This window comes from Natrix helvetica (assembly GCF_964273705.1).
Source record: "Natrix helvetica genome assembly, chromosome: 8".
Lineage (NCBI taxonomy): Eukaryota > Metazoa > Chordata > Lepidosauria > Squamata > Natricidae > Natrix > Natrix helvetica.
Genome location: NC_138559.1, coordinates 1512134 through 1540040, shown reverse-complemented (window position 1 = coordinate 1540040; position 27907 = coordinate 1512134). Strand labels below are relative to the sequence as shown.

Here is a 27907-nt window from a genome sequence, read left to right as displayed (position 1 = left end):
GTTGTCAGACTCCCAGGGGTGGGGGGTGGGGTAGGTGCTAGCTAAATTTGTAGGTTGTGTGTCTTTTGAGTCCCAAGCTTGATGGAGTTCCCAGATGCCATGTGGTGAGTTTCTGCTGCAGGCTAATTCTACCTCTGTTATGTAGAGTGGACTAGCTCAGGCTTTTTAATGACCTATTGACAAAGGTGGGGGCTATTAAGAGTGAGTCTGTTTCCTGCCTAAAAACATGATTCTCTATTTCTGATCCAGGGAAACATAATATTCTGCCTTTTCAATATTTCCCAGGACATTTCATTTTCCTAGGAGGGGGGTGGGTTTTAACTTCCTACAGTTATAAGTGGAGAACTACGTGTATATATTATTCTGGAGCATTTCAACTTAGTGGCATCCAGTGAGAAACTGTTGACCGTCACAACGATTCAAGCAAGCTTAGAAAATCTCAAAAAAAAAAACACCTCTTGGGCTTTGAACAAAAGGGAGCTGCAATCTATCTTATGCAGAAGACACAGTTGCCCTAGAGTAGATCCAAGTCAGAAGTAGGGCTGGCTCGCCCGTAGGTTTATTTTCCATAGCTTTACACTTCAATTGTTTCTGCTCTCCCTGAACATTTACTCTTTAGAGATTGAGAAAATGGTTCACACACCTTATGTCTGTAACAAAGATATGCAAACAAAGATCAGGGGAAATATCCTGTTTGGATGATGGCATGAGTCCCAAGGGTGAAGACAATTAGCATCAATCAACTGTATTTTTCCCCCAGCATATTAAAGGCTGCAAAGCAGCTTCTCGTTAAGCTTGTATGTGGTCATACTGCCACCTTCTGGCACTCAAAGGTATAGCCACCCACCCAAAGGTGCTTTTTCTGGACTTTCTGGTTTTTCTTTGAAGACGTTTCTCTTCCCATCCAAGAAGCTTCTTCAGCTGCTCTATAGCCACCAGCATGAAAACGATTTGGCATTGTCCATTTGCGTTACAGATGGCAGGCAGGCAGGCAGGCAGACTATATAGATTATGACAGCAACATTAATCACAAAAATAAATCATTTTTTAGAACTCTTGCAACAGGGCATCCACCTGTGTATTCGAAGAGGGCCTATAGGATGACTTGACCATTGGTCCTGTTTAGCATAGGCCAGGGATGCACTCCTCTGGGCCATGACCAGGAAGAGGAGATGCCCAGGGGCCTTGCGCATGCCAGAAAATGTACTTCCGGTTTCTGGCATGTGCATATGCGCCAGCCATGCGCATCAGCTGGCTGGTGGATGCCAGAAAACAGAAGGCCAGCTCTTCTAGTTTCCAGCACTGCCACATGCACAAAGGCCAGCTGATCAGCAGATGCGCATGTGCTCCAGAAACTCAGAAAGGGAATGGGTGATTTTCAATAGCACAAGGGACCACCATTCCCAATGGAGCTGGCTGATTTTCCATAGGCAAGCCTTGTTAAAATGCCTTCTAAATTCCCATCCATTAAAGCAGGGGGGAAAGTTGAAACTTATCTGATTTAATAAATAAAGGAAGAACAGTGAATTATGTGCTTTTTTTAAAACAAAAAAACGAAAAAGCCTACCGTGATTTGTAGCAGGAGTCCCCAACCCCTGGGCTGTGGTCTGTTTGGAATCAGGCTGTGCGTGCACTTGCACACACGGCTCCATTTGCACGAGTAGCAGGCACTCGTGTGCGTGTGTGAAGCTTCATTTGCACAAGCAGCAGGCGCACCATTTCCCCGCTGATTCTCCTCCTTCTATCACCTTCTCACAGGCAAAAAACCCCATAAAATAAGAACTTCTTTATCAGGAATTTACTGCCAACTGTCAGGATATGTTAAGTGGACAATTTCCGCCCCCCCTCCCCCTTTCCTTCTTTGGGCTTGCAGTGAGCTGATGTCGCTAAGACAGTGTTTCTCAACCTTGGCCCACCTGAAGATGCGTGGACTTCAACTCCCAGAATTCCCCATCTTCAGGTGACTAAGGTTGAGAAACACTGCATTAAGATCAGCTGGGTTACGCAATCCAAGCCTTCCCTCCTGGAACGCTGCCAGGACTCACCTGGATTCAAAACAGGGCGGGGCTTCCAGGGTGCGGTGGCAGAATCGTTCAATCATTGAATCATCAGAGAGTTGGAAGGGACCTTGGAGGTCATCTAGTCCAGCCCTTTGCCCAGGGCAGGAGACCCTATATCGTTCCCGACAGAGGGTTCTCCAATCTCTTCTTAAAAGCCTCCTGGGATGGAGCACCCACCACCACTTCTGGAGAGAAGCCGCCCCGCCCTAATCTAGGCTGCCAAGTGCACCAGGATGTGGGAAAGGAGCTGCAAACAACTTAACATGCTCCCAACATACAAAAGTGTCATTGGCTACAGCCTGCAAAAACAAAAAATATACATGGATGGATGGATGGACACATAAATAGAGATACAGAGAAATTGGCAGATAAGAGTTAGAGATAGAGATAGAAAGAGAAAGGTGGGTGGGTGGGTGGACTCATAGGGAGAGAAATAGATAGAGAGAAATTGGTATAGACAGACCTAGGTAGGTAGGTAGGTAGGTAGGTAGGTAGGTAGGTAGGTAGAGATAGATAGATAGATGATAGATAGATAGATAGATAGATAGATAGATAGATAGATAGATAGATAGATAGATAGATAGATAGATAGATAGATAGATAGATAGATGATAGGCAGGCAGGCAGACAGACAGACAGACGGGGGGGGGGGACTTTGTGGTGGGGCCGTCGGGGGTTCCCGAGGCAAAGCGGCTCCCTGGGGCCTTTCCCGGCCCTCCCTGCCGGCGCCCCGACTGCTTTCCCGGCCGCGCTGCAACCCGATCCGCGGAAGTCCCGGCAGCCGGCGGGCGCGGAGGGCAGGCGCTGGCCCGTGACCGCTCCCTCCAGGGCGGGCCTCCCTCCCTCCCTCCCTCCCTCCTTCCCTCGCTGTCCCTGAAAAGGAAGCGGAGCCGGGCCGAGCGGCTTCCAGGGCGAGGGCGAGAGCAGCAGGTAGGCGGGCGGGCGAGGCCAGGTGGCCGGGACCGACGGGGCGGGCGGCGGGCTCTTCTCCGCGGGCGCTGGGAAGCCGCGGCGGCGCCCGAGGGTGGCGGGTTGGAGGCGGCCGGGAAAGCGCCACGGACGGACCGACGGAGGCTGGGAGGCCGCGGCGGCTCTGGGCTGGCTCCTTGCGGCCGGCAGTGGCTCCGCTTTGCGTCCGCTGTCGCGGCTGCCTTCCCCCAGCCGTCGGCCCAAACGCTGCGCAAGCGGTCCTCGACTTACAACTCTTCGTTTAGTGACCGTTCCAAATGACAAGGGTGACTTGGGACCGTTTTTCGCACTCATGAGGGAAGCCGCTGCTGGGTTCAAGCAGCCACGATTCCTGCAGGGATCACGGGGGGCTTTGAAGGAGGTCACTTACCTGAGACGGTTTGTCGGGTCTCCTGCTTGAGCAGGGGGCTGGACTAGAAGACCTCCAAGGCCCCTTCCAGCTCTACTGCCATTCGACTGCGACAGGGGCCTTGCAGTGCGCGGGGCAAAACAGAGGAAGTCCATTCTCCGTTGGAGGGCGCGGGGGGGGGGGGGGATCTGCTGGCCATCAAGGACCGCTAAGAAGAAGGTTGAAAGAAGCAGCCCTGCAAAAGGACATTAGGTGCGGCTAAGAATAACCCTGCAGCTCTAAGCGACACACACACACACACACACACACACCAATTCCTTGCCTGCTTAACCAGCTGCATTCGTTCAACATGCTGAGCTTGGTTAATGTAAACTTCGGTTCAGCTTTTGGTGGTTCAGCAGGTATAGACTGCCTGCATGCACTCAGTTGATGGCTCAGGGCAGGGGTCTCCAACCTTGGCAACTTTAAGACTTGCTGGCTGAGGAATTCTGGGAATTGAAGTCCACAAGTCTTAAAGTGCATTCTTTACGGTGATCAATTCTGCATGGACTGTTTGCCAATTATCTACCCATGTTAACTGGAACAGCGATCCATGCGCCAAGCTGGCTTATCTTTCCCTCTTAGAACCACAGGAGGTCTTCTAGTCCAGCCCCTTGCTCAAGCGGGGGACCCTATACCATCCCAATCAAATCGCTTTTCTTGAAAACCTCCATTGATGGAGCACCCGCAACTTCTGGTGGCAAGCTGTTCCACTGGTTAATTGTCCTCCCTGTTAGGAAGTTTCTCCTTAATTCCAGGTTACTTCTCTCCTGGATTAGTTTCCATCCATTGCTTCTTGTCCTGCCCTCGGGGGCTTTGGAAAATAAGTTGACCCCCCTCTCAAATACTGGAATGCTGCTATCATGTCTCCCCTAGTCCTTCTTTTCTCTAGAGTGGCCATACCCAAATCCTGCAAGCGTTCTTTATATGTTTTAGTGTCCAGGCCTTTAGTCGTCTTTGTTGCTCTTCTTTGTGTTTTTCCAGAGTCTCAATATTTTTTTATAATATGGTGACCCAAAGTGGACGCTGTATTCCGGGTTATGCTGGAATGCTGGTTCTGTTTTTGCACAGCTTTGCTGGGAGCCTAAATATGCGCCATATGCATGTTCATAATATTATATTGTACCTTCAGCTGAAGAGGTGGGAATCATAAATACGAGCTAGCCCAGCTTCTGATTGCGTGACTCCAGGGGTGCTGCAATGGCCAGAATGTTGAAAACTAGTTGTAAATCCATCGTTTTAATGCCCTCATAACTTTGAAGAGCTGTTGAATGCATGGGTGTAACTCAAGGGCTGCTGTGTAATCCTACAGTCCTCTCCAGTGGGTCGTACCTATCGCTGGGGGTGAGCATCTCCATCGCAATGGTTAGTTCCACTGTAGATTTTTGAAAGAGGGCAGATGAGGAAGTTCTGGGTAAGCCAGAGAAGATAACCCAAAGGTGCTTTTTCAAAAAGCAACTCTTCCTCTTTGCTAGTTTTGGAATAGAATAACAGAGTTGGAAGGGACTTTGGAGATCTTCTAGTCCAACCCCCTGCCTAGGGAGTGTTGGAGCATTCACAACTTCTGGAGGCAACTCGTTCCACTGATCAATTATTCTTACTGTCAGGAAATTTCTCCTTAGTTTTAAGTTGCTTCTCTCCTTGATTAGTTTCCATCTATTGGTTCTTGTCCTGCCCTCAGGTGCTTTGGAGAATAGGCTGAGCCCCCTCTTCTTTGGGGCAACCCCTGAGGTATCAGAACACTGCTACGAAGACCTTTCACTTCTCATTCAAGAAGCTTCTTCAGTTCTAACTGTAGAAGCTTCTTGGATGAGAAGTGAAACATCTTCAAGGAAAGACAAAGCGAGGCGCCTCTTGGAAAAAAATATCACCCTTGGGGCAACCATGACCCGGATGACCAAGAATCTCCATAGACAGTCAGAGAAGCTAAGTTATGGCAAGCAGGAGAGCCGTCCGAAGGGTCTTCGCTTTGGTGCCAGCAGGAATGCCAAGTGCTCCCTAGTTGGAGAGTTTGACTGTAACCAGGAGGGGCAGCTTGGTAAGGCCACACTTGGAATCCTGCATTCAGTTTTGGTCGCCATGATGTAGAAAAGACGTTGGACTCTAGAAAGAGTGCAGAGAAGAGCAACAAAGATGATTAGGGGACTGGAGACTAAAACGTATGAAGAATGATTGCAGAAACTGGGTATGTCTAGTTTAATGAAAAGAAGGACTAGGGGAGACATGATAGCGTCTTCCAATATCTCAGGGGCTGCCCCAAAGAAGAGGGAGCCAAGTTGTTCTCCAAAGCACCTGAAGGCAATGGGTGGAAGCTAATCAAGGAGAGAAGCAACTTAGAACAGTTAGAACAATTAATCAGTGGAACAAGTTGCCTCCAGAAGTTGTGAATGCTCCAACATTGGAAGTATTTAAGAAGAGATTGGATAGCCATTTGTCTGAAGTGGTGTAGGGTTTCCTGCCTAGACAGGGGGTTGGACTAGAAGACCTCCAAGGTCCCTTCCAACTCTGCTATTCTATTCCATTCTATTCTATTCAAGCTGCTTTCCCTGCTGAGTGGTGCAGGGGGATCAGGATGTGTGACTCTCCTGACAGCCTAATGTTGGGCTGTCAACACAATGATGGCTTGAAAGGGATCAAACCCATCACTGAAGCCCATTGACTACATGCCCTGCACAAGAGATTTGCTCGCACATCTGAAGCGGGGAGAGCAATCTTTTTAAAAGGGATCATCGGGCATGTTCTTCCCTAAGCAGAAACTCTTCGCAGTTGCTGCCCTGATTTTTTTTCCCAAGCGAAACCCAGAGTGCGACAGGCAGAGCCGGAAATGTGGCTCCAAAATTTTCCATCTCTCCACATGGAGCGGTTGCAAAAGAGATGGAAATCGGGCCAACCCACAGCCTCCTCCGGTGGCGGGAGAGACTAAAGATTTACATGGCAAGGCGGGAATCCAGCAGGAATGATTGGATTTACATCGAAGCCTGGGGAGTTTTTTAGTGGTACCTTCCTTTTTTAAAAAAAATCCTTTTTGTTTGCTTTCAGTTATTTATTGAAGCTCCAGGGGAATTAATATGTGGCTTGACATATCATTGATTTTCTGCCTTATGCAAAGATTGCCTCCCGAGTAGGAATTGGAAAGCGGGGGGGGGGGGTGTACATTGCAGGCTGCCTGGGGAGGGAGGGGAGGGCAGGCTCATTAAATGAACACCAAGAAGATTAAATCTACCAGCTTTACAATGACTCATCCTGCGTGGAAATTTCCATTTTGGGGGGAACTCCTCTGGTTTTGGCCCAGCCCACATTAGGGATGTCCCTGCAGTTCTGCTCAAGCTGTGTTGGGATTTGCCATTCCAGGGGTTCCCTAACCAGCTAGATTGGCAAAGGAACTGTGGGCAAGCACCCCCAATCCGAAGGGTGCCACTTGTAGGGAAGGCTACGCTAAGGGCATAGTTAGGCCTTCGGTGTGAATCGATCTGCAAGAAGCTTCGCAACCAAAAATGCCGTCGTGTGGTTAGCCTCACCAGGCAGGACAGACCAGGAAAAAACCTCCACCCAAAGGTCAAAACCATCTTTATTGAAATGGATGATAGTAAGCGACTATTCCCAGTTTGATTGTGCTTCCCTCTTCCTCCCCCATATATTCACTGGGCTTTGGGAAGTTTCTGCCTGAACCACTTCCAGATTTTATCTCAAAGTCCTGGACTTAAAAATTGTTTTAGCCCTTTTGCCTAGAAAACATTGCCTGCGTATCCGGTAGGAACTCCTCTTACCTTTGCTGCTGGGTCAAAATTGGGAGCATGCGTGTGGGTGCTCTTGCTTCACTTGCGCATGGCGCTTCTGTGCATGCGCAGAGCAGCCGTGATGGCGGGTGGACGGAGCCTCTCGCCCCGCTGCTACTGGTTCACCCAAATCGGGGCGAACCAGCACAATAGCCCTTCTGCTGCGTGTGTATCTACAGCAAGCCCCCTTTCCTTCTGGCCTAGGGCAACGTGCAATGGCCGACTGGCTCTGGGGCAGCTCACTGCAGGACCAGATTTACACTAAGATCAAAGAAATGGTGGGGTAGAATCGTTAAGGAAAGGATGCAAAAGGAGGGCCAGAATGAAATGCAAATGGCAAAAATTAAAATGATTTTAAAATTATTTCAACTGCTTGAATTGAATTGTTGAATTGTCCCGCAGTGACTCAGCCACACGAGGTTGTCCCATTCCACTTTCTTTCTGGATGATGTAATGCAGTTGTAAGGTCCCAGCAGTTTTCCCAAGCTACCAAAATGCCCAAGAGAGTGGAGACTCCAGACGAGGCTTGCAAAAAATATCCGCTTTTATTGATGGCCCGAGCAAAAGCTGGGTGGCCAAACTATATCCAAAACATACAAACCAATGCACATAAGGAATAGCCACCCCCTGCGAGAGGGGCTCAGAGTATTATATGCCTTTTAGGCAGGTAGAAACAAAGCTTATTTGATCAGAGACAAAGATTCGTTACCAACGTGATCTTTTAAAGCGTTCTTTGGTTCAAGCCCCTTATCTCTGTCTATCTGTGAAGTATTCCTATAGCCTTCTGTAGGGGTGGCATCCCCTCTTTGTGAGGTTGTTTTTTGGCAGAATGCTTTAAGGAAAACTCCCTAATTTCGTTCCTTTATCTATGGGGCCTGATATTCCTGTGTAACAATTTCTTCTATGTTTTCAAGAATGTGCCTAGCTTTGAAGCCAAGAATAGAAGCGAGACGCAGCAGTGAGATAACATTTGCAGTAATGCCATCCAGTATTAAGGTTACAATTTGCTACAATTTGAAAACAACTTTCTGACAATATACAATAATATAAGCAGAAGCCAATATAGATTCATATACTCCTTCACAGTAAAGGAGAATATTTGTGAGGTCAGGTTGAAATTGGGGGTCCTGGGTTCAGTCCCAGCTCAGAGAGCATTAAGGACCCCCCGATTTAACCCAGTTTACTGACTTCAGCCACAATTCTCTGAGCCCAGATCAGAAGGGGGTGGCCTTTTTTTCACCTGGGCTGGTGAAAAGGCAGATAGCTGGAAAAGCCCCCCCCCCCCTTTCCAGGCAGGTGTAGAGGGCGAAGGAAGGAGGTGAAGGGAGGAGATGCTTGCGGATATAGTCCAAGGCCGAAGTCGCCTTAATCACGAATGACAAAGTTTTAGGCCTTTTTTAGCAACTTCAGACATTCAGTGGCAAATAATCCTGTCCTGTTGTGGTATTCAGTGTTTTTCCACCTCGGTTTGAGGGCGCTGCTTTGTTAGAGCCTGCAACTCTGCAAGCGAGGGCATGTTGATTTTTTCACCCAACCTTTCTTTGGTAAAGCTTATGTGCCATTCAAATGGAGTGGAAATATTTGCATAGACTTAGTACAATTAGTTCCACTTTTAAAAATGGTGATCTTATGTAATTATGGAGGGCGGTTTGAGAGACCCACGTTGTAAGTCTTCAGGCCCCACATACACCCAAACATGGTCAATACAATAGCAGAGTTGGAAGGGACCTTGGAGGTCTTCTAGTCCAACCACTTACTCAGGCAGGAAACCCTATCCAACATCTCCTTAAAAACTTCCAGTGTTGGAGCATTCACAACTTCTGGAAGCAAGTCATTCCACTGATTAATTGTTCTGCCAGGAAATTTCTCCTTAGTTCTAGGTTGCTTCTCTCCTTGATTAGTTTCCACCCATTGCTTCTTGTTCTACCCTCAGGTGCCTTGGAGAATAGTTTGACTCCCTCTTCTTTGTGGCAACCCCAGAGATATTGGAAGACTGCTATCCTGTCTCCCCTAGTCCTTCTTTTCATTAAGCTAGGCATACCCAGTTCCTGCAACCGTTCTGGTCCATGTTTCCCTGCTGTGGATGTCCATGCCCATAATCCATAAGCCTCACACATTGTTTAATATTCCTCTTTAATATCATGAAAGGGCCACAGAGGTTAATAATTGCTGCTTTCTTCCTGTGTTTGCTGAGCCTTATCTGAATTCATTCTCTTTTTTATTGCAGGGACCATCTGCAAGGCTGACTGGTTGCTAGAGGATTGCAGGACGTTTATTGCCATGGTACTTGGGTTTTGGTTCCTTGCAGGACCAGGCGGTGCCTGGCACACCCTGAGTCTGGTCAAAGGGCCAATGGCCCCAGCGGTTGGCTCTGGGCAATTAAGCAGATGGAAAGACTCTTCTTGACGGAGTAAATGTGATCCTTGGGAACTGCTGCTGTGAGGGCTTGGCGTGGCACCGGAGTGGCAGTTGGCCAGTGGTTTGTTGTGGGGTGTGGGGTGTTTAGTGCTGCACAACATCCTTAGCCTCTGAAGATAAAAGCCATTTCCTGGTCACAATAAATCTGGGGGCTTTGTTTGGGGGAAATCAGAGCTGCCCCCTCCTCAAAACTGTCCCTTTCTCTTTTTCTTAATATCCAAAGTTTTATTATTATTTTTTAATACAAATTTACACATATTATAAAAAAGTGTTGACTGGACATCATAGTTTGGTTTTCACTTTCAGTCAAATTATTTTCTTCCTTTATTTTCCAATGTTTACACTTATTTTTTCTTAATACATAAACAATATTTTCAATTGCCCCTTCAAAAATTACACCAAATTATCATTTCATATTTATCTGTTGGTCTACTTTACAATAAACAATATATATCCTCTGATTAAGTTTTAACATAGAGAGCATTTCTTTCAATTTTTTTCTACAATTAACAATATACTATAATTTCTTTATTTCTTAATTAGTTACATAGCAGTACCAATCATGCCACTATTCCCTTTAATCTACTAATACAACTCTTTTTCCTGTTCCTTCCTGTGCCCACTTTTGACCCGAGCTGCAGCTTTGGGTTACTTGCTTACCAGCCCTGCAACAAAGACATTCCCCCCATTATTATTATTTATTATTATTATTATTATTTATTCACATTTCTAAACCGCCCCCTCTCCCAAAAAGGGACTCGTCATTGCCATGTCATTGTGCGAGATGAGCGCCGTCAACCCCCACCCCCCACAGTGGGACCTTATCCCCGGTCACCAGATTCTGCCGTTTCATCTTCAATTTGTCCGCCTGCGGCCAGCAAAAGTTTATGCTGAAATACATGTTTTTGTTTTTAAGGGGGTCCAAGGCATTGGTTGCTTCCATTGCAAAAGTTAACACAACGAAGAATGTACTAGGACACTCGCAACATTTATGGTGGTTATTGGGGATGAATTTTGCAAAGTCTAAATTGTCTGTTGATGTCCTGGGTGGTTGATGAATAGAATAGAATAGAATAGAATAGAATACAATACAATACAATACAATACAATACAATACAATACAATAGCTGAGTTGGAAGGGACCTTGGAAGTCTTCTAGTCCAACCCCCTGCCTAGGCAGGAAACCCTATACCATTTCAGACAGATGGCTATCCAACATCTTCTTAAAGACTTCCAGTGTTGGGGCATTCACAACTTCTGGAGGCAAGATGTTCCACTGATTCATTGCCTCCCTGTCAGGAAATTCCTCCTTAGTTCCAGGTTGCTTCTCTCCTTGATTAGTTTCCACTCGTTGCTTCTTGTCCTACCCTGAGGGGCTTTGGTTGGGGAAAGCTGGCCTGAATTCAGTGCTGCTTTCCTTCTGCACCTTTGCTTGCTGTTGCTGTTTCAATCATTTCTTTAGTGACCACTCAAAGTTACAACGACGCTGGCAGAAGTGACCTTTGACCGGTTTTACACTCATAACCGTTGCAGCTTCCTCATGGACATGGGATCAGAATTCAAACGCTTGGCAACTGGCATGTACTTATGACGGTTGCTCTGTCTGGAGGTCATGTGATCTCCACTGCTATCTTCCCAACTGACAAGCACAGTCAGTGAGGGTGGGGGGAGCCAGATTCACTTAATGGCCATATGATTCACTTAAAAACTGTGGCGAAAAGAACACAACATGGGGACAAATGTGCTGGAGAGCTGCCTTGCTTAGCCACAGAAACTTTGGGCTCCCTTTTGTGCTCCTAAGTCAAGGATTCCTCCGACATCTGGATTTTTTTGGTTCTTATTTCTTCCTCTGTGCCTCTTCTGGGCCTTGACTTGTGATATTCTGTGTTTTTTAGGCCGGAAACAGAGGGACTATCAAGGGGGCCTCCAGCTTTCACCCTGAGGCTGACGCCCAGCAACTCCGCAAAGCTATGAAAGGCTTGGGTGAGTCATCTGTTTTATTCTTCATTGATTGCTCTGGAGCTGTAAGGTTTCTGCCTCAAACTCCATTTTGATCAGGATGTTAGAAAGCTTGCAACATACTAGAACAGGGGTCCCAAACTTGGCAACTTTAAGACTTGTGGAATTTAACTCCCAGAATTCTGGCTGGAGAATTCTAGAAGTTAAAGTCCACAAGTCTTAAAGTTGCCATGTTTGGGGACACCTGATCTAAGTGGCGAGATTGCAGAGGAAGGGATTACGAGACAGTAAATTATGCTGGCTGGGGAATTCTGGGAGCTGAAGTCCACAAATCTTAAAAAGTGACCAAGTTTGAAGGCCTCTGATCTAAGAGGAGAGATTGCAGAGGAAGGGATTACAAGAGAGTAAATTATGCTGTCTGGGGAATTCTGGGAGTTGAAGTCCACCAGTCTTCAAGTTGCCAAGTTTGAAGACCTCTGTGCTAGGTCCTCTTCTCCCACAATTTCTCCCACAATTTCCAAGCAGAAGCTTCTGCCCCCTGCAAATTCCCCAAGGTGCTTCTTCCAAAAGGCCATTGGACCTTCTTGGGTTTTTCTTTCTTTCTTTCTTTGAAGACGTTTTACTTCTCAATCAAAAGAATGTTCTTTCAGCTCCAGAAGAAAATGAATGTCTTGGTTGAGAAGCGAAACGTTTTCAAAGAAAACAAAACAGGAAAGTCCAGTTGCCTTTTGGAAAACGCCCCTTTCGGACAACCAGGACGTGGATGATGAAGAGTCTCCATGGACATCCTGCTGGGAATTGTAAGCCCTGCCAAGCTGGAGGTGGAAAGGCTAAAGTTGCTTTGTGCAGATTCAGGTTAATGTCAGGGTTCCAAATAACATCCAAAAGTCAATCAGAGTCCGAGGCAAAGGATTCCTCAAAGTTCCAATGTATTAAGGGAGCCACGTTGGCACATCTGGGAAAACCCGAATCTGAAAACTTCCCGGTTTCCCCCACCCAGTTGAAAGTTCAAGATCTTGCAACCCCACACCCACAAGCCCATCACGTGATCCAGTCTCCCCCTGCCAAGCTGGCAGTTCCGCCCATCCAGTTCCGGTCAGGTGCAGAAGTGCAAAGACGAAGGATGATGACCTTGGCTTTCTAGGAAGAATGTTGTTATGGCTACATAGCATCTAACCCCGTACAATCCCCCCCTCCCATTTTCCCACCATGGGAAATGCCTAGCAGAATAATAGAAAGGGTGGGAGGCCTGAGGTCCAAAAGAGAAGAGGGCTGCAGGCCTGACAAGTGTATTCATAAAATAAATTGTGCAGGGATTGCATCAAAGAGACAGTGAGAAATGGCCTTCTTCTGGGTTAGGTCCAAACGGTAGCTCTCTCTCTCTCTCGCCGTGGAGGTCCTGATTACCTGGATTCTCCTGCTTGCCAAACATGTCCTGGATCTCACCTGCCAACTTCTCCCCATCTTCTGCTCCATGGATCCTAGATTCACTTCCTTGGTCCTCTTTCTTGCCCTTCTCTGACTCTTCGGTCTCTTGTCCCAGGTACGGATGAAGACGCCATCATTGAGGTTTTGGTCAACAGGAACTTGTCCCAACGGCAAGAGATTAAGATTGCCTACAAATCCACAATTGGTCGGGTAGGTAACACTTGCATGGGAGCCCTTGAGAGCGGTTTCACATATAGAAACTGCAAAGTGAATTGTTCCACCTCATTAATCCAGGGATATCTGTCAATAAAATGGATTGCTCCTATTGCTAATGTCAAACCTTTTCTTTGTTTGACGAGTGTTTGATTTCTCCCCCTCCAATCCCTCCCTCCCTCCCTCCCCATCTCCCTCTCTCTCTCTCTGTTTCTCTCTTTATCTCTTGGGAAGGGACAGTCACTTAGTAAATGTTTAAATGAGACGGATTAACTATTATTAAATAATTGAAATGAAAGGTAATTTGTGCTGGGCAGGGACAGGTGTGGCTTGTTGCAAACAAAGGGGCAGAGTCCTGATTTGCCCACAAAAAGAACCTTTATTCAGCTGAACAAACGTGGCAGTTTGGAGCAAACTATGCAAATACTCACACATGGCTTTTGCGGTTTTGATCACCTGTTTATCTCATAGGCTTGTGCTCTTCTTAGGGAACTTTGCACAACCTAAAGGCCAGCTAGGCCTGTTCTTTATTTCTGCCATTTCAACGTAAGATTCTTTTGACCAATGGTCAGAATCAGCGTGAAGATCAGAATCCTGGTTTGAAGAGTGGTTTTAGGGCTTATTTGAGGAGAATTGACTCACAGAGATCACATTAGTGTTTGCTCTGAGGTAGCAGACTTCTTAAATAACAAGGGAGAGGAGAGAATAATTTTTATTGTCATTTCTTTCGGTGAACACATTGGCAGACATTAAGAATGAAATTCTGATGCTGCTTTCAAAAGAAAAAAATATGTACATACCCATACACACACACACACACACACACGTACATTTGCTGTATATACATATATACACATAAACACATACACCTATATATACATAAACATAAACTAGATGCAGTATTCCAAGTGTGGCCTTACCAAGGCATTATAAAACGGTATGAATAGAATAGGAAGTGGAAGTGGAAGTGGAAGTGGAAGTGGAAGTGGAAGTGGAATTCTTTATTGGCCAAGTGTGATTGGACACATAAGGAATTTGTCTTTGGTGCACCTACTTCTCCGTGTACTTAAAGAAAATAAAATACATTCATCAGGAATCATAAGATACAACACTTAGTGATAGGCATAAGTTACTAATAAGCAATCAAATCCTACTAGGAAACAAATAGAACAATATAAACTGTAAAGATGCAAGCAACATGGTTATAGTCATAAGTGGGAAGGGATAGGTACTAGGAAGGATGAGAATAGTAATACAGCCTTACTAATCAATTTGACAGTGTTGAGGGAATTAGTTGTTTAGCAGAGTGATGGCATTTGGGAAAAACTGTCCTTGTGTTTAGTTGTTCTGGTGTGCAATGCTCTATCTATAACATCATTTCGAGGGTAGAAGTTGAAACAATTTATGTCCAAGATGTGAGGGGTTTGTAGATATTTTCACAGCCCTTTTCACTTCATATGATCTTGATTCTATCCCTCTGTTAATGCAGCCTAGGATTGCATTGGATTTTTTGGCTGCTGCAGCACACAACTGGCTCACACTTAAGTAATCGTCCACCAGGACAATGGTGTGGTACACACACACAAAAATGATTTGGGCTTATGTCCTTAAAATGGAAAAGCCAGTTCTGCCTTGAAGGAAATACACCAGCTCTAGAAGAAAATTAGGAGTAAGGTTTAATTTTGGGTGGTTGCACTTGAAACAAAAAACGACACTAGGCCCTGTGATGTTATCCAATCATTTTCTTTCCCCAACAGGATTTGATTAATGACCTGAAATCTGAGCTGAGTAAGAATTTTGAGAACGTTATTATTGGATTGATGACTCCTATCACCTTGTACGATGTGGAAGAGCTGAAAAGAGCAATTAAGGTTTGCAAAAAAATAATCATATTTTAACTACAACAAAGAGCCAGGGATTTGTGTGGAGTTGTCCATGGGGCTGTTTCATATCAGACCAATACCAGTCTCTCAAAAGGTCATCTGGAATATATCCCTTGAACAGTTGGCTGGCTGAGGAACTCTGGGAGTTGAAGTCCACAAGTCTTACAAGTTGGAGACTCCGGCTTGGATAATCCAGGGATTCTGCGAGGCTTCAGCGCTGCAGGCTGGGTCGACCAGGGGTGTCCAACCTTGGCAGCGTTAAGACTTATGAATTCCTGAACTCCCCTGCCAGCCATGCTTTAAAGACCCACAAATGTGCTATGGCAAAAGCTTCCGTGGGTTGGAGCCCTCTTTCATTGAATGTAGTGTCTGATAATAGAGACTCCGTAAACCATGGGAATTGGTTGGAAAATAAGGATCCGGTGAGCTGCCTGAAGTTGTAGGAATTTTCTCCATCCGTTCCCGGTTTTTGGTCTCCTTACTTTGGGGTATTCTGTGCACCTTTGAGAGCAAGAAGTCACAGTAACTCCATTTTCCATCATATTACTGCAGCCAGCATTTTCATACCATAAAATTTCACACAGTCCCTCAGCTTGAGATCTTTGAGCTTTGGTTTCCACCTTGAGATCGGACAAAATTATTTTGAAGCCTGGAGATGTCCCTGGAAAAATCTTGCTTCGGTTGGCATTTGCCCAGCTCTGGCGCATGGTTGAAATACTTTGTCTGTCTTGCAGGGGGCTGGGACAGATGAAGGCTGCCTGATAGAAATCTTGGCCTCTCGTACCAACGAGGAACTCCGGAGAATTAATGACACCTACCATCGTCGTGAGTATTCGGTCTCATAGGCGGCACCACTCGCCTGCAGCCAATTCATGGAGCTTTCTAGAACCACATGACCAGCTGGGCACTAATGGCTGGAAGCCCTGAATGCCATTTGCATGTTACGTTTGATGGCGGGCAGATCTACCACAGAGAATGACTTTAGATACAGTCGCTGGCATTTGTGCAGGTCCAATCTCGGAGTTTAGTGGGTTTCCCCATTCTCATGACCGCCTGCAGACCGTGGTCAAGAAGGTCCATGATGGTCTCCATGAAAAATAGGTAGAGCTGTGATTGCACCATTGCCGTCAGAGATTCAAGGAAGATCAAACTTGAAAACTAAAGTCTTGAATATTGAAATTAGATTTATTATAGGATTTCAGCCAGATCTAAGTGCATAGATGACACAGTGAGATCCGACTGAATCCATTTCTTTGTTTACTTTCACCCAACGGGCATAATCTTGCCAGACTAAAGCTGTAACCACCTAATCTATCAAATATACCCCAGGAAATTCTGGATCTTTTTCCTCCCTCCCCCATACAGTTGAGGACCGCACAGTCTCTTGTCTTGGGCTCCGTGAAATATCAAGCTTACGGTTAAACTGGTTTATTGGTACTCACACCGACTGTGCACAGGGACCTCCTCAACTAAAGATTAGCACCTGAGAGGCGTCAGACGGGGCTTCCTGGAATTCAAGGGGGTTTGGATTTAGTTCACTTGTGGTTATGTCAGGATTCTAGAAGGCCAATGATGATGAACCTTTGCGGCACCAAGTGCCCAAACCAAAATAAGCGTGCAAGTGCACACCCTGGCGTGCTGGAAACACGAAGACCAGCTGACCGGTATGCATGTGCACCAGCCAGCTGAACTCTGTGTGCGCCTGGGCACCGGAAAACCAAAGACCAGCTGGCTGGCGCACGCATGCCTGGTTTTTTTGGATGGTTTTTAGGCCAGTTTTTGGGCCATTTTTGGGCCAAAAAATGGCCTGACAATGGCCCTGAAAACAGCCTGAAAATGGCCTAAAAAGGTCCCCGAAACAGCCTTTTGGGGCCCTTTTCAGTCCGTTTTCTGGCTGGCACCCGTGAAGAGTATCTGGCGATGGCCCACAGAGGGCTCTTTGAGCCATAGATTTGCCATCAGGGTTCTAGCCCGGCCCCCTTTTCAGTCCAAGCCCAGGTGCTGCCAGTCCTTCCATGAGAGGAATGTGCTGTTGCTGATGTTCCTCAGCCAAATGTCTTCTCCAGCTTCATACTCCACCACAGTCAGTTACAGAATCTTGCCCCTCTGAATATGCCTTCCCCCCTCCCTGCTTTTATCCTAAAGACAGGCAGGGAGGGTCCCTTCTGCTTTCTCTGCCCCATCCTTCCCTTGAACTCAATGGTATCCAACCATTTCCTCTACCTCCTGTCCTCAAGGGTATTCTCTCAACCCCCCCTACATTGCAGGCACCATCCTGACTCTTTTGGGCATGCCCCACAGATGCCCTCCTGCACGCTAGTGGCGGTTTTTCAAGAAGGGTTCCAAATAGCATCCAAAAATAAATCCAAGTCCAAGGCAAAGTATTCCACAAAGTTCCAATTTATGAAGGGAGCCATGTTGGCACATCTGGGAAAACCCGAATCTGAAAGCTTCCTGGTTTTCCCCACCCAGTTGGAAGTTCAAGATCTTGCCCCCCACACCCACAAGTCCATCCCATGGCCCAATCTCCCACTGCCATGCTGGCAGCTTCCACCCATCCAGTTCCGGTCAGGTGCAGAAGACAACGGATGATGACCTTGGTTTTCTAGAAATAATTTTGTTATGGCTACATAGCATCTCACTCTTTATAGTCCCCCCCCCCTCCCATTTTCCCATAATAGAAATGGCACAGTAGAATAATAGAAAGTGTGACAGGCCAAAAACCCCAAAGAAAAGTTGGCTGCAGGCCTGACAAGTGAAGCTTTCCTCAGCTCCACCAATTCTCTGAATAGGACTGTGGTGCTTTTTTGAGATACATCTCTGGGCCTTTTTGCAGAGTATGGGACCTCCCTGGAGAAAGACATCGTTTCAGACACCTCCTCCAAGTTCCGGAGAGTCCTGGTATCCCTGTCAACTGTAAGTACCGTATTGTTCAAACTATAAGACACACTGGAGTATAAGACGTACCAAAATGTCGGCCCCCCAGGAGCACTCTGCAGACCTCCCGAACCCTCTCCGTGCCACCTTTTTGTGAAAAACTGGGCAGGGTGAGGGTTTGGGAGGCCTGCAGAGTCCTCCTGGGGGGGTTGGGAGGCCAAAAACGGACTCGTTCTTTGACTCCCAAACCCCCAGCACCTAGGAGCACTCTGCAGGCCTCCAAACAAGACTATTTTTGGCAAAAATGGGATTCATGCGGCAGCATTTCCAGAGGGCTGTATTGGGTGTATAAGATGTGCCAACATTTTCCACCCTGTTGTAGGGGAGGGGAAAGTGCGTCTTATACTCCAAAAGGTACGATATTTGGCTCTTCTTGCCATGCCTCAGATCACTCGTCACATAGTGGATGAGTTAGGGCGTCACCTTGTCCTATATCACGGCTTGTCTTTGTCGACAAGCATTTTTTGCAGGTGTGAAAATGAATCAGGGCTTGTCTGAAAACCTTTTGTGTAATTTTGGCCTTTCTTTGCAGTCCTGTGGAGTGGTTCAAAACTTAGGTGTGTGCAAAAAAGAAGCTGGGAATAAGTTAGGGATGCAAACAATAATCCACATGTCTCTTTGGGGAACATGATGTTAAAATGTAGTTGGTGGTATAGTAAGCCAGCAATGAACTTGTGGTTCCTAACTGTGTATCCTATTCAGAAATATTCAGTGATTTTCACTACACTTATAGCATCCACTGGGTTTCCATCCTCCGTCTCTATCATCTGTTCAAATTGCATTGAAGACCTGGGATTTTCAGCACATTCTATTAAAAACCATGCTTTCTCTTGGTGTATGATAAGCTTTCCTCTGGGGATGCAGTGGCTCAGTGGCTAAGAAACGGAGCTTGTCGATCAAAAAGGTCGGCAATTCAGTGTAAGATGTGAGCTCCCGTTACTTGTCCCAGCTTCTGCCAACCGAGCAGTTTGAAAGCACGTAAAAATGCAAGTAGAAAAATAGGAACCACCTTTGGTGGGAAGGAAACAGCGTTCTGTGCGCCTTCCGCATTGAGTCATACGTGACCACACGGAGACGTCTTCGGACAGCGCTGGCTCTTTGGCTTTGAAACGGAGATGAGCACCGCCCCCTAGAGTCAGGAACGATGAGCACATATGTGCAAGGGGAACCTTTACCTTTCAGCTTTCCTGGGCCCTCCTTCATGGACAGGGCCACAGCTGACAAATACTAAACTGGGTTATAAGTAAAGTATTGAGAACTGGTGGTGGGTGGAGAGGAATCTTCTTAAAGACAAATACCTCCATGGGAGAGTTGACCTTTTCCAAACTTGGCACGGATCCGAGTTTTAAGGGAGGATTTTGCATCACACTGAATTTTTTTCAGCTTATTTAGGTCCCTCCTCTTCAACCCAGTTTCTCTCATCCATTGGGTAAGAAGGCTCGTTAGGCTGCCCTCTTCTGGGTAGACAGACCCCTTCTCAAGGTCCCAAGGAAAGGCCTCTTAAGACATGGGTGCTAAGTCTTTGTTTTCCCGCACCCCGCTGACCTGGTAGATGATTCTGCTGAAGGTCCTTCTCCTTTGCTCTTTGCTGCTGGTCCTTCTCTGAAATTTCCTTCATCACCACCCCTTCTTCCTTTTCTTCCCAGGGCAACAGGGATGAGAGTGCATATGTTGACGAGGGGCTGGTCCAAGAGGATGCCAAGGTGAGTAAGCCCATTTGCGGGAACGAATAGGCAATTTGCGGCTTGGTTTCCAAACTGATTTTCTTTAAGACTGAAGGGTAACTTAATTCCTGCTCTTTGCCTCCTTAAATCCTCTAGAACAGGGGTGTCAAACTCGTGGCCCGCGGGCCATATGCGCCATATGCTGGCCATGCCCACCCCCGGTTTAGCGAAGGGGGGGGGAAGTTGCGATAGGTCACGTGATGACAATGTGTCATCACGAGTTTGACACCCCTGTTCCAGAACAAAGGCAGGTGAGGCCAAGGGGACCTTGCAGGGCCTGTTCAAGACCACCAAAATTTAGCCAAATGGCAATTTTGGGTGACGTAATTATTGCCTCCTTCTTCCCCCCCCCCCCCCATTTTGTATGTCAGACGCAGACCATTATACCAGTTGTACTAAAAGGCCTGGCAAGCTTAAAACAATTATTGTGCACAACATTGCATCCCTGAGGGCCAAAATGATTACTTTCACATCCTCTTTTTTTCCTTTTAATAGTTTTTATTAAACATTTTTACCTTTAAAAACAGGGAAAAAAACAAATACAAAAAAACAAGACAAACAAGATTAAACATTTTTACTTTTAAAAACAGAAAACAAAAAAAAAACAAATACAAAAAAACCAAGGAAAGCATAACAATATAAAATTGTTTCACAGCCTTCTTTATCGGGAATATGTCTTTAGCTTTTGTAGTTCTCCATTCGGTTTTCAACCTCTGTAATAATGTGATAATAGTTGTACTAACAACTGTAACAATATTAATTGTTCATATCACCATTATATCTACATTAGGGTCAATACTTTAAGTTTGATAGTAATTAGTAACTTTGGTTAATTTTTATTCAATACTAGTTTAGAAAAAAGAAAAAAGAGAGAAATAGAGTTCTTCTCTGATGAATGCTAGATCGTCCGCAAAGGCCTGCTCTTTGCATTCCTGGGTTCTAATTTTCAATCCCTTTATCTCCTGGTCCCGTCTAATTTGTAACATCAATATCTCTATTGAGAGGATAAATAACAGGAGGGATAAAGGGCATCCTTGTCTTACTCCTTTAGTGATGCTGAAACCTTCCGTTGCTTCTCCATTTAGTGTTATTTTTGCCATCTGGTTAGAATACATTGCTGTGATCATCCCGATAAATTTATCTCCAAAGTTCATTACTGCTAATTGATTTATAAGAAAATCCCAATTCACATCCTCAGTCACAACCTTCGTGTGCCCGTGTGAAGTTGCCCATCCCTTCTGCCTTGCGAGAAGAGGAAGGAAGCTGCCAGGCGGCCTGGGTTGGTGCAGAGGTGCTGGGTTGGAGTTCCCAACCCCAAACTGCCCCCCATCCTTGCCTGTCCTTTTGGCTCCTTGCATGACCACCTCTCTCTGTGCTCCTTTCCTCTAGTGCCTGTATGAAGCAGGGGAGAACAAGTGGGGCACCAGTGAGGGCCAGTTCATTACCGTCTTGTGCGCCAGAAGCAGGAGCCATCTGCTAAGGGGTAAGCGGTGAAGGTGGCGGGGGATTATTGTAAACAAAAGGAACATCATGGAGGCAAGTGGATGGTCTGGTGGCATAGAGGTGGACCTTTCATCTCAAAATCAGGAGGCTGTGAGTTCAATCCTGGGTGGAGGCAGATATTTCTCTCTCTGGGCACATTGGGAATATATCTGCTGAATATAACTCCGCATTGACGACAGGAAGGCATCCGGCCAGTAAAACACTCAACTCCATTCAATTGCCCAGACTCCACCCCACAAGGAATTATGGGGTCACTAAAAAATGATGATGATGATGATGATGATGATGATGATGATGATGAAGAAGAAGAACATGGGAATCAAGTGTATGAATGAACACTAAAACGGGATCTACCTTCCAAGACTAAGCTATACTGAGAAAAAACATGATTGGTCGGTTGGAGGCTGGGAATGAGAGTCGCAGCAAGGAAAGTCCTGCTGTTTTACTCTGTTTGTTTCATTCTGGTCAAAAATGATCCAGAAAAGATGCTGTGTGACCCCTGGAAAGTGTGCAGAAAAGGGCAACAATGATGACAAGGGATGTGGAGGCTAAATCGTTACAATGAAAGGTTGAGGGACCTGGGGATGTCTAGTCTACGGAAGAGAAGGACCAGGGGTGTCATGGTAGCTGCCTTCCAGTACTCCGGGGGCTGCCACAGAGAAGAGGGGGTCAATCCATTCTCCAAAGCACCTGAAGGGCAGGACAAGAAATGGATGGAAGCTTATCAAAGCTAGAACGAAGGAGAAGTTTCCTATGAGAGCAATTAGTGGTCAACGGAACAGCTTGCCTTCAGAGGTTGTGGTGCTCCATCCCTGGAAGTGTTGAAGACGAGATTGCACAGCCTTTTCTCTGGAAAGGGAGTAGGATCCCTGCTCCAGCTGGAGACTGAACGAGAAGACCTCCAAGGTCCCTTCCAACTCTCTTATCCTAATGTTCTGTGACTCAAGGCGTGATGGTGTGACTTCCCCATTACGTGTGGCCACCAAATATTAACATACTGTCTTATTTCGGTTCATTCAGGACGTCTGTTTTCTAGGGTGGGTTTTTTTTTTAAAAAAGTATACAGTATGAATCAGTAAATTTGGGAATATTGGGAATTTGAATATGGAAATAATAGAGGCTCTCATAACCAAATCTAAATCTAAATCATGTTTGGGAGGTTCTGGAACTGCTTTTCTTTTGTTTGCTAATAAAAATCTGTATTCATTTATTTAGTATTTGATGCATACAAGAACATTGCTAACAAAGATATTACGGAGAGCATTAAATCCGAGATGTCTGGAGACCTTGAAGACGCCTTGCTGGCAATAGGTGAGGATTCCACGTCAGATTTTATTCCTCTCTAGTTGCTTTACAAAGGGAGACGCGGTGGCTCAGTAGTTAAGACGCTGAGCTTGTCGATCAGAAAGTTTGGCAGTTTGGTGGTTGGAAACCCTAGGGCCTCCTAACGGAGTGAGCTCCCGCTACTTGTCCCAGCTTCTGCCAACCTAGCAGTTCAAAAACACATAAAAAAATGCAAGCAGAAAAACAGGGACCACTTTTGGTGGGAAAGTAACAGTGTTGTGTGTGCCCTCGGCATTTAGTCATGCTGGCCACGTGACCACGGAGACATCTTTGGACTGTGCTGGCTCTTCGGCTTTGAAACGGAGATGAGCACCGCCCCCTAGAGTCGGGAACGACTAGCACAGATGTGCAAGGGAACCTTTACCTTTAGTTGCTTTGCAGGAGGTCAACTTGCTTCCAGGGTGTCTGCAACATGGAGGGAGGGCAATGAAATAAGAATACGTGTTGTTGGATCGGGTAGCTGCTGCTCAAAGCAGGTTCCTGAATGCCACCCAAGGAGATTTATTGTCATCTGGCAAACAGATAAACCTCCAGGTGTTTCGATGACCCTCTAAAAGGATGCAAATGACCAGCTGTCTGCAAGGAGTATCAATCCTTCCATTCCACACCACCCAGTCAGAGCCGAAAAAGCTTCTTGGATCAGAAGCGAAACGCCTTCAAAAGAAAAAAAAAAAGGAAGTCCGGTTGCCTCTTGGAAAAAAGCACCTTTGGGATGTTTTAGATCCAAAAACAGCTGCATGTTCTGAGTTGGCCCACACATCTGGAAGAGGCTGCAATTGAGATGGCAGTTCCAGCATTTTAGATATTAGACACCAGCGATATAGAAGGACATCAGAAGTAAACAGTTTTCGATAGGCCACGCTCAATGTATGCAGTATTTTCGTTTAGAAAATTGTTGTTTTAATAACAAGTGTTTCTGAGCAATGACTTTAATGTTTTTTTAAAATCAAGAATGGTTGATTGTTGCTGTGCTAACTGCCTTCCTTTATTCTCCTCTCTTCTCAGTGAAGTGCATGAGAAACAAACCGGCGTACTTTGCTGAACGGCTGTACAAATCCATGAAGGTAAACGCACGCATAAAAATGGCTGCAAAACCGAAGAGAAGTCCTGTAACAGCCTCGTCCTATTAATGGGCTGATTTCCTGTAATTACATGATCCGGGTTCAGGCATGGCAGGAAAAAACCGGGGTTTCAGAACGGGTCGGGTCGGGGCAGTGGTGGGTTCCTATTGGTTCAGACCGGTTTGGCCAAACTGGTAGTGGTTTGGCGGCCTGGGTTGCTGGAACCTGCATTGACCCAGGCCAGCCACACCCCTGAACTGGTTCCCCAGTCGGCCCCATCGGCGGCCCCATTTTGTTTTTCAATTCTGCGCGTGCACAGAACAATTTTAATTGCAAAGCACGCACAGGAGCGAACCAGCAGTAGTGCTGGCTGAAACTCACTCCTGTTGCATGTCCATGTATTGTAGAGCCGAGGTGGGAAGAAAGGACCACTGTGTCAGCATTCCAAACACCATCCAGAATTAAATCAGAGTCCAAGGCAGAACTTTCCTCAAACTTCCAATTTATTAAGAGAGACATGTTGGCACATCTGTGTGAAACCCGAATCTGAAAGCTTCCTGTTTTCCCCCACCCAATTGAAAGTTCATGATCTTGTCCCCACACCCACAAGTCCATCACATGGTCCAATCTTCCTCTGCCATGCTGGGACCCATCTAGTTCCAGTCAGGTGCAGAGGTGCAGAGACAAAAGATGACCTTGGGCTTCTAGAAAGGAATGTTCTACTCTGACAACAACACATTCTGCTTTTTACTATTCCCCCCCCCCCCACTTCTCCACTAATGAAACAGCATAGTAAAATAAGAAAGTGTGTGGCAGGCCAAAGATCCTAAAAAGAATATGACTGCAGGCCTGACACACTGTTGACGTTGAGTGAATCAGAATAGTGTCTTAGACCTGTTTCAAGATGTCAACAAGACAGGTGAGGTCCTCTTCAATCCCAACCACCCCAGATTTGTTTAAACGCAAGCTGGATACATAGAAAATATAATAAGAGAGATGGAAGGGATCTTGGAGGTCTTCTAGTCCAGCCTCCTGCTCAAGCAAATTTACAAACTTAGAGGAACCTAGCTACCTTGAGTCAGATTTTGAATTGGCGCTTCATGAATTGACTTAACTCCATAGCTAATTTTGTGACAAAACATGGTGTGGTGAGACGTATCACTAATTTAATTCAACATCAGAGTTACTCTGGGGATCGAAGCATGTTCCTATAACTTGATCTGCCAAGGATGGAATCAAACAACTTCTCTAGTAAGCAGCATATAATATCCCTGTGATTAGTTCATTATATTTGAAGGAATTTCTAGTTTAGGATAAACCTAATGCAATGAACCAACTTAGTCTGTTGATAGTCTCTTTGCTATCTTATGGCAAAGCTGGCTGAGGAATTCTAGGAGTTGAAGTCCACAAGTCTTAAAGTTGCCACGGTTGGATAATCTTATCCTGGGGATCCAACAAGGTTTCAGCACGAACAAAAGGGACTCTTTATCAGGGTTTCTCAACCTCCGTGGTTTTTAACATGTGTGGACTTCAACTCCCAGAATGCTGGCTGGGGAATTGTGGGAGTTGAAGTCCACCCATTTCAGGAGTTGAAAAACACAGGACTGACATCTTGGTGAAGCACAATTAGCAGGTGTTGGCAGAAGACAATATATATAGAACTGTGAGGTCCTTTGTGCTGTCTTGAGCAGGATGGTTTTAGCAGAAGTTTCATTATCAAACTAATTAATATCCTCTCTGGAAGCTGAGGCGTGGCAGCTGGATTTCTTTTCTTTTGGGTTTGAAAGTATTGGCTGCTTATTCAAGCAGCTTCTGCAGCTCGAAGCTCCTTGGATAAGCAGCAAAACATTTCAAACCAATGAGCTGAAGAAGCTTCTTGGATGAGGAGAAAAATGTCTTCAAAGAAAAAACAGAAAGTCCAGTTGCCTCTTGAAAAAAAAACACCTTTAGGACAACCAAGACCTGAATCTCCTTAGCCATTTCAAACCAGAGAGAACAGAAGTCCAGTCGCCAGGGCTCAACTTGATGACTGAGAATCTTCCTCCTCAGTGCTAGCTCACCTTGATTGATGACGTTATCTAGTTTGGTAGTGAAACGCTTTCTGCAAGAAAACCATCATGCTCAGAGAGCTCCAAGGACCCTACAATGAACAGGAGGCTGCTTTAAAAGGGACAAAATGTTTTGCTGGCTGAGGTTTAGCATGTTGTGTGACTTGGCTTTCTTTTCCAACCCAAAATCAGGGCTTGGGCACCGATGATGACACCCTGATCCGTGTGATGGTCTCTCGCTGCGAGATCGATATGATTGATATTAAGGCCGAATTCAAGCGCATGTATGGAAAATCCCTCTACTCTTTCATTAAGGTGAGCTGCAGGGTCTGATCTCATTCTGATTCTGAGTCTAGGGAAGAGAAGGACCAGGGGAGACAGGAGAGCATCTTCCAATATTGGAGGGGCTGCCACAGAGAGGAGGAGGGGGCGGTCAAGCTGTTTTCCAAGGGACCCGAATGGATGGAAACTGAACAACCAATCAATGGAACAGACGTTGCCTTCTGAAATTGTGGGAGCTTCATCACTGGAGGCTTTCAAGAGCATCTGTCAGAAATGGTGTAGGGTCTCCTACTTGGGCGGTTGGGTGGGGTTGGACTAGATGACCTACAAGGTCCCTTCCAGATCTGTTATTATTCTGTTATTCAGAAATTGTGGGAGCTTCATTACTGGAGGCTTTCAAGAAGAGACTGGACTGCTATCTGTCAGAAATGGTGTAGGGTCTCCTGCTTGGACTGGGGTTGGACTAGATGACCTATCAGGTCCCTTCCAACTCTGTTAATCTGAATCTATCTGAGATGATCAAAGGTCTGGAGACTAAAACATGAAGAACGGATGCAGGAACTGGGTATGGTTGGTCTAGGGAAGAGAAGGACCAGGGGAGACAGGAAAGCAGTCTTCCAATATTTGAGGGGCTGCCACAGAGAGGAGGAGGGGGTCAACCTGTTTTCCAAAGCCCCTGAAGGCCAGAGAAGGAATAGTGGATGGAAACTGACCAAGAAGAAATTCAACCTGGAAATAAGGAGACATTTTCTGACAGTGAGAACAATCAACCCATGGAACAGAAGTTGCCTTCAGAAGTTGTGGGAGCTTCATCCCTGGAGGCTTTCAAGAAGAGACTGTCAGAAATGGCGTAGGGTGCCCTGCTTGGGATGAAGGGGTTGGACTAGATGACCTCCAAGGTCCCTTCCGACTCTGTTAATCTGTATCTGGAGGTGTGCCCAAGAAGACTCTCCCAATCTTACTGGAGCGCTTCCAGCCAAAGTCATGTGTAGCTTACAGTGAAAAAACATCAAGGGGGCAGCCACAAGGGTAGGATTGGAACACAGTCCATTTCCTGTGTGTGGTGGAACTTGGGTTGCATCATGATGGCACTGTTTTTTTTTGGGGGGGGGGAAGGCAAGAGGGGTCCGTATCAACCAGACCTTGAACTTTATTCTGTGCACCTGTAACTCAGGGGTGAAGGCTAAGGCAGGAGCAGTGAGCCCTGCTTTGCTAGGATTTGCATTAATAAAATTAACTATGCTTTGTTTTCTTCTTCTCTAGGAAGACACCTCAGGGGACTACAGGAAAGTCCTCCTCCTGCTGTGCGGCGGGGACAATTAAGGGCTTCCAGGATTCTTCCGCATCTTGACGCTGAAGCGGTGTGGCTGGCTGTCCCCATAGAAGAGAGGTGGGGGGGGACGATGGCCCTTTTATGACTGGTGGGCTTCAACTCCCAGAATTCCTGACTGGCTCAGCAGTCACAAAAGGGCCATCATTGCCCTGCTGGAATGACAAGTAGTCAAACCCTTTGCAGAAATGCTTTTAAAAATGCCAATCATATCGCACTAACGTTGATTGTACCTCTGCCCTCTCCAATTTCTAAATTGAAAAAGAATTTTGGTCCCTGCTTTGAAATAGATAGCCCACGTGCAGTGTAGGATGACCAATACAATACTTTAAAACTCTGGCTCCTCCCCATTTATTCTGCAGAAAGGGGAGGTTTTATTGAATAGGGGGATGGGGATGGGAGTTGTTGGGGAGATAATTCACCTAACGACTGTTGCAACATGCAATCATAAAGGGGAGGCTCCATTATGTCGCATCTTGAGGACTACCTGTAAAAACGGTGAAATGCCAAATTTCCTACAATGGGGGCATCTCCTTCCTGATGGCAAGGTGAAGTGGGTCTTGCAGTTTCCGTTCCAGAGATGC

The 27907-nt window shown here is 46.1% G+C and overlaps 1 protein-coding gene across 2 annotated transcripts; it reads left to right on the top strand.

The window, feature by feature from the left end:
- The first annotated feature begins 79 nt into the window (after nt 1-79).
- On the top strand, nt 80-27662 carry ANXA4 (annexin A4). 2 transcript variants are annotated; one of them, XM_081961029.1, is made up of 13 exons: nt 80-104; nt 9421-9476; nt 11507-11594; nt 13114-13208; nt 14969-15082; nt 15829-15919; nt 17931-18010; nt 19678-19734; nt 21145-21238; nt 22474-22569; nt 23608-23666; nt 25904-26026; nt 27257-27662. In XM_081961029.1, exons 1-13 carry the CDS (start codon nt 95-97, stop codon nt 27314-27316), a joined length of 1023 nt encoding a protein of 340 aa, XP_081817155.1. In that variant the 5' UTR covers nt 80-94; the 3' UTR covers nt 27317-27662. The 2 variants fall into 2 exon arrangements, with proteins under 2 accessions (XP_081817155.1, XP_081817156.1); XM_081961030.1 differs by lacking the exon at nt 80-104 and adding an exon at nt 2909-2990.
- Nucleotides 27663-27907: the final 245 nt, after the last annotated feature.

Coding starts and splice junctions, on each gene's coding strand:
- ANXA4 (XM_081961029.1), top strand. Junction 19,735..21,144: donor TGGTCCAAGAGGATGCCAAG/GTGAGTAAGCCC, acceptor CCTTTCCTCTAG/TGCCTGTATGAAGCAGGGGA. Junction 23,667..25,903: donor GGCTGTACAAATCCATGAAG/GTAAACGCACGC, acceptor ACCCAAAATCAG/GGCTTGGGCACCGATGATGA.